The following is a 13,718-nucleotide window of genomic DNA, read 5'->3' as shown; positions in this document are numbered from 1 at the left end:
TTTGTTGAAATTAAGGTCAACTCAACATTATTTATACAAAATATTCCTGAAATATTTTTCCAATTTCTAGTTGCAACAGAACCAACAGAAGGATTTTAACGTTTAATTTTATTTCTTTCACTTATGAGACATAAAATTTTAATTTTTAACAATTCCATCCCCCTTTTGAAACTTCAACTAAATGTCCCGTTTGATGAATAATTATCAAGAAGTTCAAAATTTTGTTCCAAAATCGATTTTATTTTTACGTTTGTTGTGCTGGTTGCATATATGTAAAAACATTATATATGATTTATGACAAGCAAAAAAGAATTTATTGTAGCTCGTAAGTTCATTCGGACTATAGATCTTAGTTGATTCTGTCATTATGATTAAAAATATAGTGGAAAAATGAAAATTTTTGGGGAAAATATAATGTAATTCAAACTTTTTTGGGATTATTTTGTACTGATTGTCAATTTAATTTTAAAATAAATTTTTTCTTCATTTTAATTCTTCTCTCTGCTGTTACTTTATTTGCATTATTTAGTAATAATTTAATTGCAAATGATTTTACAAAAACAAAACAAAAAATCATAATTTTTAATCAATAGCTATAAATTTAAGACAACATTGAACTAAAATATATTTTGTATTGTTAAATATTATTATATGATTATTGTTCAATAAAAACCAAATTTTTATTTTGATTCTGTGTTGGAGCCACTTGGAAGATAATTTATTGCATTCGAAACCATTTCATGCTCGTTAGCGTCGAAATTAATTAAGAGGGAGAGATGAAACTTATTCGTATGGAGAGACAAAGCTCGGCTGTTTATTTATCTAGCGCAAGAGGAAATGTGTGCGTGCCTTAATTTCGGAGATCACTAGCTGCGGCTGTTTTGGCTTGTAACGTTGACAAATCATTTCAGCGTCACATAAAGAAGGCTCGAAAAACACGGCCGGCGCGCACCGATCCGTCTCTGCAACTTCAAACAGCAGCGCCCCAACTTCCTCCCTCGACGTTCGCCGCGAGAGAGGAATTATTATTTTCATTGCTGATGGCGAGCAAGTCGTCATAAATTTGTCACCTTGTCACTCGCTCATCCCAGCCATGAAATAACATGTGTATATCAATGCGCATTATATATGTGTACACGTGTGAAAAAGTATTCCCCAGTGATTTACGGCGCCGACACATGCGCGCGCTCTCTCATTTTTGTTGCTGCATTAACTCTTAAGAAAATAGCATTAAATTATAACATTAATTCTGCGGGCTCTGTCACAACTCGATCCACGCCGAGGCGTCGCCGCCTGAGGATTATCAACGAAAACAAAACGGCGCCGACAATCTTTCTCAGCGCGAGAGAAATAAATCCAGAGGTATGAAAACAAATTTATTGGCCAAAAATATAATATATGCAACTTTCTGCTTTCAGTCCCAAGATTATTAATCAAAATGATATCGAACTTCTGATGATGATGGAGCAAAATTCAAACTAATTATAAATTTTGTAAATGAGATCAGTCAAAATCTGAGAAAATTGTATACTCAATTTTGTTTCGTGTGCTTGGGAAGTGTTTTTTTTTTATTAAAAAAAAAATCACACACACGCACACACACATTTGCTAGACATTACAGCGTTTTATTCTCTTTCTATGGTTGCACTTACTTGAAAAAATCAATATGACATAACATAAGCCATTAATTTCCTGCAAACATTTTTTCAAAATTAAGTTAATTTTCTTTAAGATGAAGTAAAAAGGGTAATAATCAGAACTGAAAATTTAATCGCACAAAATCTCCCACTTCTGCCATCCGGAGTCAGGGTTGCTTGCTTCAAATCTTACAAATGTTCTCTTCCGTGGCCCATTTGGTGCCTCTTGAGTGACCATGGCTGCCTTTCCACTGCCTTTGCTTATTATGGAAACTCTATTTTCCCCCTTGAAACTTGGAGGTTCAATTTGAAACAAGTTGTTTGCCTCTCGTGAGTCAAAATATGATTTTTTATAAGTATGAATGTGACCTGTTTTATAGGCCATGAAATTATCATAATAAGGGTTGTGGAACTCATAATATTTGCGCCCGTCAACTTGCCACTCTGAAATATCAAATAATGTAATATCAAAAAATTTCATCAGAAAGAAATTTTTTAAATCCTTTGTTATTTTTTTCTCAATTTGGCTAATTTTTTGAGAATTTGTCGATCTTTTGTCTCAACTCTTTGGTGCGAAATAATGAATTTTCATCGATTTCCTTATAAAATTTTTATCCAAATTCGCCTGTGCAATTTGACACGTTCTTAAGACTTTATTTTAATTTTTAGTCATTTTCTATGAAAAATGCAATTAAGCTAACACACTCTTTTGTAAAAATCAATTTGACTATTCGGTCGAATTGTAAAAAATACAATTTTACCAATTATAGCCATTATTTTACCTTCGATTTCCCAAATAGCTTCAGGTCCGACTTTGCTGTCGCCGTAGTTCCAGATGGCAACGCTGTCATCATAAAAGCGTGACGCCTCATACATTATTTCGGTACTCCGAATAGAATGGCGAATTTTGCATCCTGTACCCACGCGAGGATGTGACCTTAAATGTAAGTCAATAAAATTATTCAAAATTACACCACTAGATAATGCGGTATAAAACTTTAAAAATAAAACCGAAGGTAGAAATGCACAAACTATCCGTCATCTTTTATGACGACACTACAGAACTATCCAAAATGTTCACGACTCTTACTCTCCAGTCGCAATGCAACTCAAGAAGCAGAACACAACAACGCTCCAAAAGCCCATCTCGCAGCACTCTGTGAAAATATATAGTTTAATAATTACAGTTCGTAAATTTAAACATTTTACTAAACTTGGAAATTTTGTCATTAAATTTAGCTTGCTTTTTCGGTTCCGAGTAAAATTAGAGAAGGGTACTGCATTTCAAAAATGCTTTTTTTAAGTAAAAAAAAATGTTATTTAATCTCCAAAATTGAATCATAAAAAAAAAAATGGAAAATTGAAAAGAAAATTTAAAAAGAGAAAAAAGGGTGCAAAGCTAGCAGTGATCTAACGAACCAGAAAAAAATTAAACCTAGTTGGCCGCCACCATAGAATAACATCAAATAATTGCTAGCCTTCCATTAATAAAAATTGTAACAATTAGAGATAAATTTGAGGCAAATGGATATTGACTAATGCAAAAATATTGAATTGATGTGGCATGAAAATTAAAATTATTTATTTTGTTAAAGTTTATCAGAGAACCGGATCGCAATTTCAAGCCCCCAACATTAATCCACAAAAATTCAATTCAGTTTTAAAATTCTTGATTATGAAAGCCCATCTTTTGAACATTTTTTAGAAACAAAAAATTGAAACTGCCATGAAAATTAAACACAGAAAAATTGTTTGAGATGGAATCATTTCAAGAACTACTAGAACTCATGATCCTGATAAAGCATAAAAAATATGAATTATGAACTTACTGAGTAACCGCGTCGAGTGTGCTCATCGAACAGGCTGCTGAAAAATGTGTGCCCGTCTTTTATTGATTCCTATAGCTTGCATCATCACCTTGTTGCAAATTAAAAAGACAAACGCAAGTTCCAGTTAGGAGGATTTTGACCAAGAATAAGCTGCGATATTATGATTAGCAGAAGATTGGCAATGACGTATTTCAACACACTCTATAGTCTACATAGGGGCAACAGATTTTGATAAAATTTGGCGTGAAACTTTTCTTCCCAATGGACTAGATAGAAAATTTCAGGTCAAAATTAAAAAAAAAATTACCTTACTTTCAGCTGACAATACACGAAATGTGGCTTCGCACATATTCAATCGTACACTTGTCTCAAGAGTGTCCCTTTTTATCCAATTTCTCATTCTGTTTCATCATTGATTTTCAATTGGAATCTTTTCTCACTTTGTTAATTTGCGGTCCCGCTATACTTACAAGGTATGCTATTGAGATGAGACACCCTGATTTCAATGAAAATTGGTGTACAAAACTTCTGCTACCCATGGGTACCCCCCAGAACAGCCATTAATTTTTGCCCAATTTTCCTTGTTTAATTTTTGCATTGGAGAACTCGGAAGTAGGCAACATATATACACAGCGGACGCTTTTGTTGCCTACGATTGATAATTTTTAACATACGTTTCAATGGAAACTACCCTCCCTTGTGAAATTGGGCAACTTTTGATAGCCATTCCAGAACATCCAAGGGTAGTGCAAGTTGCATACCAACTTTCAACAAAAGCGGCGTGTGTCATCTCAATACCTTATACCTTGTTAGTATCACTTATCACACACCCATGAACATTATATTATGCACCTTGGAAAAGCAAACCTTACATATCTGACAAAAGCCATCACATTTTTACCGGGGAATAAACTTCCTTTATAACATTTTTGTTCTAGTGCAGCAGAAAATCAGCACGCGTGTCTGCAAAAACAAAGCGACGAAGATTGACAGGCACCACCTGCCATTGTCATGATGGGAGTGCTAGACTATTTTCCTTTGGCAAGACATAAAATTCATAATATTTGTGTTACAATTTTAATAGGCGCGGAGGCTGCAGCAGCTCTTGCGCTTGACAATGTGACCGCGATCAGCTGTCACTCTAGCTCTGTTTGGAGATATATTCTGATAGGGCGCACACCAACATGTGCTGCACTTGATGTGCCAGACTGCTTGACGCCGCGAGGCTCTTTTTGCGAGAGCTAGAGATGCCCCACGACGAGTCGAAACCAAAAGTATTGTGTAACTAAGTGAGTGCACGTGTGTTGTGGAGAAGACGAAATCTATACGCGTCAACTAATACCCGACAACCACTTCCTTTCAACAGAAACGGCGTGAAAATATTTTTCTTACACGCGCGTATAAATATCATTCAAAAATACAGTTAACTTTTTAATGACGTCAATATATACAAAGAAAAATTGCAAAAAAATTATTTTAATCTTTAATCAATAAAGGATTTTACAATTTATTTTTTGTATGATATAAATTAACTATTATAAAAATTAAAAATATCTTAATTTTTAGTTTTTTTCTAATAATAGAGTTGAAAACCGTGACATAAATTTATATTAACTTTGCTTTGGGATTTCATGGGTATATCTTAAGAAGGCTTAATTAACTTGTTTTTTCCGAGCGTAAATATATTAAAATTGAACACACTGAATTATAAAAACAATTTTTCAATCTTTTGAACAAGTGGCCAACTTCCTACAAAAGTGAGATCATCTCAATTTATTTTGTTTTGTTTATTCCATTTAATAAACAAAAAAACTGCACTTTAATTTCCACGCAAATTACGTTTGCTGCTGAGTGAGATGAATTGAATGTGACGTTGACAAGACTGTTATGTCACTCTCTCTCTCTCCCCCCCCCCTTAATAGACGATACAATAATCAAAATACGAATCCCCTTCTTTCTCTTGCGAAATGCACGCGCTGCAGCACAACAAATAAGGGAATAATGTGCTCGTCCAACACCGCAACTCCAAACAGTTTTCCTGGCTCTCTCGGTCTCGTATGAATCACAATTTCTATTGTGTTCGCTGCGATGAGAAGAGGCGGAAAATGAAATCTCGGCTCTCGTCCCGCACCACCATCTGTCTTGTGTTTGGGGATTTGGCCTCTTTTTTGCCGACAATTACGATGTTACGGCTGCTCTGAATCGAAATAATGTTTGCCCAAACACTGCCAAAACATCACGACGAGCTGCGTTAATAAAGTGACAGCAAAATGTTTCACAATACATGTCCGTGGGCATTAAAAAAATAAAATGTGTGATTTGTGTGCACGTGCGTTTTTCTGGTGCGGAAATCGGAAATTATTCTTTAAAATTGGTCATTTTATGATGAAATTCTAATTCATGTGGGATTTGTCAGGAGCCGTAAGGTCAGATCAATAATTGTTTTCAATAATGTAAAGAAGATCAAATGCATTTTTAAGTAAAAATTTGGTCGAACTCTTCATTATCCTACTTAACTTTTTTAAATCAATAATCATTGCCAAAATTCAATAGGATAATAATAATATAATAACAATTGACTTTGAAACACCATGTTTTAATTTTAACCTTTTTTAACTTCTAAAAAAATTGAAAATAGAATAATTCAAATAATTGGCTGCAAAAAATCACGCCTTATCAGCCCAGGTGTGCGTGTGAAAATTCCGAGAGTGATTTACGGCAGAATTTTTATCAAGAAACTTGCGGGGTGGAAATCGCCTGGAGCCATTTTTACGATTGGAACATCAAACCGCGTGTGTCGCGCCGCCTTTTTTCCTTTGAACATTGATTGTGTTTGGAGAAAGAGAGCTGCGGAGAGGAAAAGTAAAACATTGTTGTATTTCCACAAAGCAGGATATGTAGGAAAAGCCATTTCAAACACATTTGTATGTGTTTGGTGCGGTGCGTGTAAAAAACAACTTTTTCTAGGAAGTGCAGCCAAACACACACACACCACCCTCATACTTCTTCTTTTAACATTTTGATATCTTTATAGATGGCCGCGCGCTCGTTTATCTTTCATCTGGCGTTTACACTCACGTACCCCAAGAAAATAAACACTCTCTTGCTCAGTCAGTATGCGAATGTTTGTGAGCAACTTGTTCGCTGCTTGCTTTTTTTTGCTCAACGTGCGTGCGAATAAACTTGTGGTCCGCGTTCGACTTGAAAAGAGGGGCTCTGCAAAAACTCAACGCAATTGCACGTACATATATATTATGATGTTTATGCTGCGCGGCGGCAATAAAAACGCAATCTAATATTTATTCTCGCGCGCTCTGAGCCGCTCTGTGTTGCTTTTGCCCTTCTCATATGTTCGCTTTCATGTGGTTGCGCGCGCGAGAACATGCTCGCAGCTCGAATCACACGCATCACTTTAAAACCTTGCTTTGGATCATTCCAAAGATTTTGAAGTTAAAAATGTTTCCAGATTTTAATAATTCATAAATACACAAGATGCACATAATATATTTGCAACTAAATACATCCAGACTCTTTAAAAATGAAATACACAGATAAACTTATACAAAAATTGCTGTTGCTAAAAAAAGATCTCAACAATTCATATTACTCTTGGATATAATTTCAAAATTTCTTGTTCGCCAATTAATTTTCCAAAATATATCAAAATTTAGAAAAAAGTGTAGTTAAATTAAACGTTTTCCTGTTAAAATCTTTGCAAAAAACATAAAGGATAAATAAATAAAATTTATATTGTAAATCTCGAAACTCTCGAAAGTTTTAAATGAATTCTTGATACAGTGGTGGTGTGATGGTGACGTTTCGTACAACAATTCCTTTTTCTTAAATTAAAATATTTTTGAAAATTGAATGAAAACAATGTGGTTTTAACATTTGGACGAATAAACAACAATATTAATAATCATGATTATCCGGTTAACATTAATATTTTTTCTAATAGTTGAACCCAATATATTTTCTGAAAGTGTCCAGACTCCAAAATAGAATCCAAGCTTTTTCAAAATTTGCATAAGTTATAGAACAGCTGAGAAAGTGATGAAAGTAAGGGTCGACTTTTGAAGCCGATTTGCATAATTATTATTATTATTAAATTATAATTTTTTTGATCAGCATTTATTACCACTTTAACTGAACTATATTAAAACCTAATCACCAACTATAATATTGAATCTTTTTAATTAACATCCTGAAATTTTGCATTTTAAAATTAAAAAAGTCATTTGAAATTTTTTTTAATGGTAAATAAGGACCTTAATTTGAAGTTAGGAAATCTAATTTTCTCAATCTCTCAAATTTTAAAACTGTTTATGCCACGCTTAATGTTTTTGTTATATATTTAATTTTATTCTATTGAACTTTTTATTTTGGTCAGTGCAATGCGAGATGATTATGGAGCTTTCTTCATGCTGTGTGGCTGCACATTTTTTGAGTAAAAACGAGACTAAACAAACAGACCGAATTTTGAAATAGACGCGGCGCGTTGAGTGGGCTCTCTGATGATGTCTTGCTGGTGTGGGTGGCGGCGAGCAGGAAGCCAAGAGATCATAGGCGGCGCATATGTGTGGCCCCATTGAACTTTTCCGCCCCAAGCTCGGATAATGCGCGCAATGAGCCGCTCAAATGGACCGGGCCAACAAAAATAAATATTGCTTGTATACCTGCCGCTCGGCTGCAGCACATAATCAAAATTTCCTCTTCTCGCTCCTCACACATTGTGCACCTCAAAGAGCAGCGGCCCTTTTGGAGCTTTCCCGTCGTTTTATTAGAAAATAGAGCAGATTTTGGCCAAAACCCACGCGGCGGCGGCACCTGTGTGCGATTGTTAAATGAGCTGAGCTTCCTTCTTACTTTTCATTCATTCCGCTTTTCCCACAACCGCGCTTTAATTCAAAAGTTCCCTTTCGTTGAGAAAAGTTTTAGAGTTTTTAGAGAATGCTGCAGAGACATAGCTTTCCTCTCTGCGCGGATTTTAGCAACTATTCCGCTCCCTCTTCAAATAGCAAAACTTTGCTCAAAGTTTGCGACAACATTTTGCTTGAGAAAGACAACGTTTGTGCTAAGTGCGCGTTCTGTCATAGATATAGTATGCGCAAGTCCTCCTTTCAACAAAATGTTTAAATTTCTCTTTTTACAGAAATAATGATTAAGTGGTGCATTAAAAATGAGGAACAAAACAATTTAATGGTGAAAAAGCTCCATAAGAATTGAGCAGTGTCAATAAAGTATGAAATTATTATTAGTATATAAATGAATGTAAAACAAAAAAATATAAAAAGTCATAATGATTCCTAATGATTTATTTCAAAATCAATCGCTCTTTTTCTGTTGGTTGGCACAAAGATGATTTATTAGCAAAATTCGAGAATATTTTGTTTTCAAGAAGAGTTTCAATATTTATTATCTACGATGAGCACCACTTGACAATTTTGAAAAGTTGTAAAATTTAAAGATTTTTTTTTATATAAAAATAAAAGCAGCAATACACAAATTCCCTCTTTTCTGTAGTTAACATCCTAAATTTTAATTGCAATTTCATGTGAGTTGAGAAAACTATATCATTGATTAAACTAGCAGTTTTATCATTTGTTAATTATTAGCCCAAAATTTATCATGCACGTGAAGGTTAATTTCTTAAAGTAATTTAGAACAGTAAACTTCAAAATCGGTGAGCTTCCTTTTAAAAATAGAAAAACGCATTCAAAAGTGAGGAGAGGGGTTTGAAAACTCTGAATCGTCACTCGTGATTGTTTTCGAAGATAATCCGAATTCCAGAAAGTTTGTAAGCAGCGCCCCGAGTACAACACAATAATAAAAGTAGCTGAAAAGCTTTTCCAGCCGAGCGCATTCTCAACTAGTTTACGATTGCAACACAATATCCCGGGGCAAGATTTACATTATAATTGACTCTTTTTTTTACCGGCTGCAGCTCAGAGATGGGTATCATGACGGAAAGTGAGACGCGCTTTGTCCTCCCCTATCAGCATGAAAAGATACAATATATTTATATATTAATTTGGCCGATTTGCAGTCGCGGCGTCCAATCAACGGGCCTATTTGTGCTGCGCCGACAGATAATGCCGGTCAACGCAGGAGCATTTTGATCATATTTGTTGTTTGCATGAGATGAGCCGCGGCCAGGTGCTCTCATCAGAGCGACCAGTTTATTGAGAGAGACGTCGCCGCGCGTGACAAAAGGGGTGGAAAAGGGCGCAAGCAAGCGTGAAATACTCGTGGTGAAGTTTACGGGGAGAAGCAGGCGGCCATAATTGTTCGCCCGTCGCGATGAATAATAATTATTATCATAAGCCGCGTATAATAAATATCTGGCGGCGGCCATCGCTGCAGCCGCGCTGTTGATCCAGCGCATTATTGCGATATGCCGAGTTTGTCCCTGCGCGGTGTAATCATTTTTTCGAGCACCTTCGTCCCATTCAAATGCAAAACTTGACGCTGCATGCTCACAAAAGTATATATTTACGTTTTGCATGACGCAGCAACGGATGCCAAACCAAAACTTGAAAAAAACGCAACGCTCTTCACGTTTGTTTGTGTGCCAAAAAACAAATAAATTTTTCAACGGGTCTTTTTTAACCAATACAATGCGTTGATTATAATTCTATGTTATTTTGATAAATTAATTAATTATTAAGAATGGGAATAAGATATTAGTAAAGTTATAAAATAAATGCTATAGAATAATTCTCTAAAATTCTGCGCTTATCTCCAAATCAAAAGAAACTTTTCAACCCAAATATATAGTATTGTTTTACATACCAACTTTTAATACAAAATTTTAGGCTTTTTCAAGCGTTAGGTACTAGAGATAAAATTAAGGCAGACTAATTCTATACCAGTTTGATCACTATTAATTTATTCGGTGGTACATTTTTATTTTATTAATTTTTTTTTATATAATGTTTTTATTTATATCTTTTTATAATTTTCAAAACTACCTTCTAAAAAAATAGGCAATTACATGGGAATATTTAAAAATCCAAAATTAATTTAGCTTTGCATGTAAACTAAAATCAGCCATCGATCGAAATTGGTTGGACCTAATTTTATTAAAATTTATTATGCATTAAAAATGTGCCTTTCCTACAAAAGAAATTTTGTCAGCAATATCAATTTCTTCTATATATGGGTGGCAAAATATTTCTGCTCATTTTGGGGTCAGTGAGAAAACTCACAAATTGGAGGTGAACAAGGAGACCTTACTTCCTTTTCTGCGCGACTTGGCGCGTATTAAGATATCAGATTGCGGCGCGGACGGATTTTGAGAAACCTCAAACGTCATGTCCTGTCCATGCGTGGGCCGCCGCGGGGTGCTTTTATATATTGAATTAAGAAAAGCCGCGGCCAAAACACACACACGTCGGAAAACAAAAGCTGATTATTGGCCACGCATGAGTTGAGCTGCCGAAACTCTTAAGTGTCGTACACAGAAGCCACACTCGCGCGTGAGATGCGCGACATTATTTATTGTAACCAAAACTAATTTTTAGCAGAGCCGCGAAGCCCCGCGAAGACTTGCTTGAGTCACTTTTGCTGGCAAAATATTTTACTTGTCGTTTTGCTTTCAAATCGCGACACACCAACCAACGGATTTATTTTTATAACCAAAATAAGTTTTCACGTATAGAGCTTCTCTCTCTCCTCTCTCGCTGTATTTATAAAGTTTGATTTGGCGATGGGGTCGCGTTTTAAGTGGATTAAATCTCAAGAGATAGAACAACTGCAGCAGCAGCGATTGCATCGCTCGAAAAAGAGCTGCTCGGCTCTCTTGTGCGCCACGTCGAGCGGAAAGTGCACGCGGGAAAACGAGAAGCCATTGTGATCTCATTAAATAATATTAGTGCTAACCGCTCTCTCAATGATGTACTCCTGGTTTTCCGCACCTTTATCATCCGGCTGCGGCGATTTCAAAGGCCAACGCACAAAAACCTTTTAATAACCTCTGAGGCAGGGGCTCTTCACGGACTTTATTATTTGAAAAGCTTATCAAATTTGTGCTCTTGAAATGTGGATCGGAAGAGATGAGCATAGATAGATAGTCGATCCAGATGGACTTTTTGATAATAAAAGGCTTGAAAATGATCCTGAAGCACACGCGGGAGAAACTTTAAATCCTGCGGAATTGTGCTCCCCTGCATGAAAGATATAGAAAGGTTAAAGATGGAGTATTTCTTCATAAAAAACTTCAATGGAACAATAATTATCGCATCAAATTTTTAATTTGTAATTAATTTTCATGCTCTAATATAAAACATAAATCAACATTTAAAACTTTATCAGTTACTTTTTTTAATTCAGAAAAATAGAATAAAATATAATTATATAAAAATAGGGGGGTAAATAAAAAGAAAGTATAATTGCATAATACAAGAAATTAGAAATTGTGAAAAATTTACTTCTATTTTGATCTGTTCTTTTTATATTATTACTTAATTTTAACCTTTTAAGATAGAAGTTGAAAGTTTTACTCAATTGAGTTTTCAATAAAGACCATATATCAACATTTTATACTGAACATTAACTGAAAGCCACTTTTTTAGTCGGAATTATCATTTTTTTTTTACCACAGGTTACAATTGAATTATAGATTAATAATTTTAAGATACTCAGTACTTTGAAATTTTAAACAAGATTCACTTTATTTTATGATACAATATTTAACAGAGGCACAAATAAAATAGTTCTCGATTTACAATTATCACAGTTGAAGGAATAAAATTGGCGTTTTATGCTACACAGATCTCGACACAGTTATAGCTGCTTCCATTTGTCCGTTTTTAAAAAAATTTGAGTTTTCACACAAACGCTCCGCGTGAAGTGCCCTCGCTGAAGCGACTGCACCCTTAAAGTTTCTTTCTCTCTCTCCACCTGAGAACACACAGAAATGAAAACATTAAGAGTTTTTCCTTGTTTATTTTGCCGCACTTGTAATTTGATTCTCTCCTCGGCACAAAAACCGTTTTGAACAAAATATTATGTGAGCGAGGGTCAAAAGCTGGCGGTCATTAAGAGAAAAAAAGAAGTGCGGCGGCTTTTGTGTGAAAAGGAATGGAAATAACACGTGTTTAACAACTTGTTTTGGGGCGCAGTATTATTTTTTTGGAAATCCGACACTGTTTTCACCACCGCACAAATCGAAAATGATAAAAGGTTGATTTCATTATTTAAAACAAAATTTACCTGTGGAATTAAATGATCCTGCACGAATCTGCCTTTCCTTTCCTAGATGGTGGTGTTGCCAGGGCCGATTCTGCCGAAGGACAGAGGCGCGAAGGCGGATGCGTGCATCGAGGGGTTGGAGGCGGCGGGGGCGGTGGTGGTGAGGAGCGAGTCGATGGTGAAGCCGGACTTGAGGGCGGCGGCGGCCTTGTGCTGGTAGAGGGTGGGCACCGGCCTGAGGGGCGGCAGCGGCGGAGGCGGGCGGAGGCCGAAGAGGTGCGGCGGGGGCGGCGGGGGCAGGAAGGCGAAGGGCTGCAGGTGGTGCAGGAAGAAGTTGTGGACCGGGGGCTGGAGGTGGTGGTGGTGGTGGTGGCTCATCGGGGGCGGGTGGCGCTTGTAGCGCTTGCGGCGGCGCAGGAAGCTGCCGTTGTCGAACATGTCCTCGGCGTTGGGGTCGAGGGTCCAGTAGTTGCCCTTGCCGGGGTTGCCGGGCTCCCTGGGGATCTTGACGAAGCAGTCGTTGAGACTCAGGTTGTGGCGGATCGAGTTCTGCCACGCGGGGAACTTGTCGCGGTAGTACGGGAAGCGCGCCATGATGAAGTCGCAGATGCCGCTCAGGGTCAGCCGCTTGTGCGGACTCTGCAGGATGCCCATCGTGATCAGGGCGATGTACGAGTACGGCGGCTTCACGCTCTTGCCCCCTGCTTTCTCCTGCTGCAGCTTCCCATCCTGGCCATCCTCACCCTGCAGGCAACACCCTTCGTCCTCCTGCTCCGAAGAACTGTCCACGTTCACGTCCGAGTCGGACGAGTCTGCCGGGGGCGGCTCGACCGGGGGCGGCACGCCGCACGCTCGCCACTGCACGCTCATGGTCTGTCTGCTGCTCTTGTTGTCGTCGCCGCGCACTTGCCACCGGCATTGATTGGCCCCGCGTGCTGCGGACGACCGAGACCGCCGCCGCCGACCAGGCCCCGCCTCCAGGGGTGAGTCTCAACCCACGGAGGCGGAGCGCGGCGCATCCTCTTGCCAACTATAACGTGAAAGGGGTCACACTCTTGCT

The 13,718-nt window shown here is 37.3% G+C and overlaps 2 protein-coding genes across 2 annotated transcripts; both read right to left on the bottom strand.

The window, feature by feature from the left end:
* Positions 1-1,599: 1,599 nt before the first annotated feature.
* On the bottom strand, positions 1,600-3,495 carry LOC132201074 (uncharacterized). The gene is made up of 4 exons (XM_059626962.1): positions 3,467-3,495; positions 2,728-2,794; positions 2,420-2,574; positions 1,600-2,081 (listed from the first exon to the last, which is right to left on the bottom strand). The coding sequence occupies exons 2-4, from the start codon at positions 2,781-2,783 to the stop codon at positions 1,768-1,770; spliced, it is 525 nt and encodes a 174-aa protein (XP_059482945.1). The 5' UTR covers positions 2,784-2,794; positions 3,467-3,495; the 3' UTR covers positions 1,600-1,767.
* Positions 3,496-12,120: 8,625 nt separating this feature from the next.
* LOC132200696 (forkhead box protein D4-like) lies at positions 12,121-13,563 on the bottom strand. Its single transcript, XM_059626359.1, has 2 exons — positions 12,680-13,563; positions 12,121-12,367 (listed from the first exon to the last, which is right to left on the bottom strand). Exon 1 carries the CDS (start codon positions 13,526-13,528, stop codon positions 12,722-12,724), a length of 807 nt encoding a protein of 268 aa, XP_059482342.1. The 5' UTR covers positions 13,529-13,563; the 3' UTR covers positions 12,121-12,367; positions 12,680-12,721.
* Between the last annotated feature and the right edge of the window lie 155 nt (positions 13,564-13,718).

This window comes from Neocloeon triangulifer, unplaced genomic scaffold, assembly GCF_031216515.1.
Source record: "Neocloeon triangulifer isolate White Clay Creek 2 clone unplaced genomic scaffold, ASM3121651v1 ptg000014l, whole genome shotgun sequence".
NCBI lineage: Eukaryota > Metazoa > Arthropoda > Insecta > Ephemeroptera > Baetidae > Neocloeon > Neocloeon triangulifer.
Note: the sequence above shows the minus strand (reverse complement) of the source record. Positions and strands in the feature narration are given on the sequence as shown.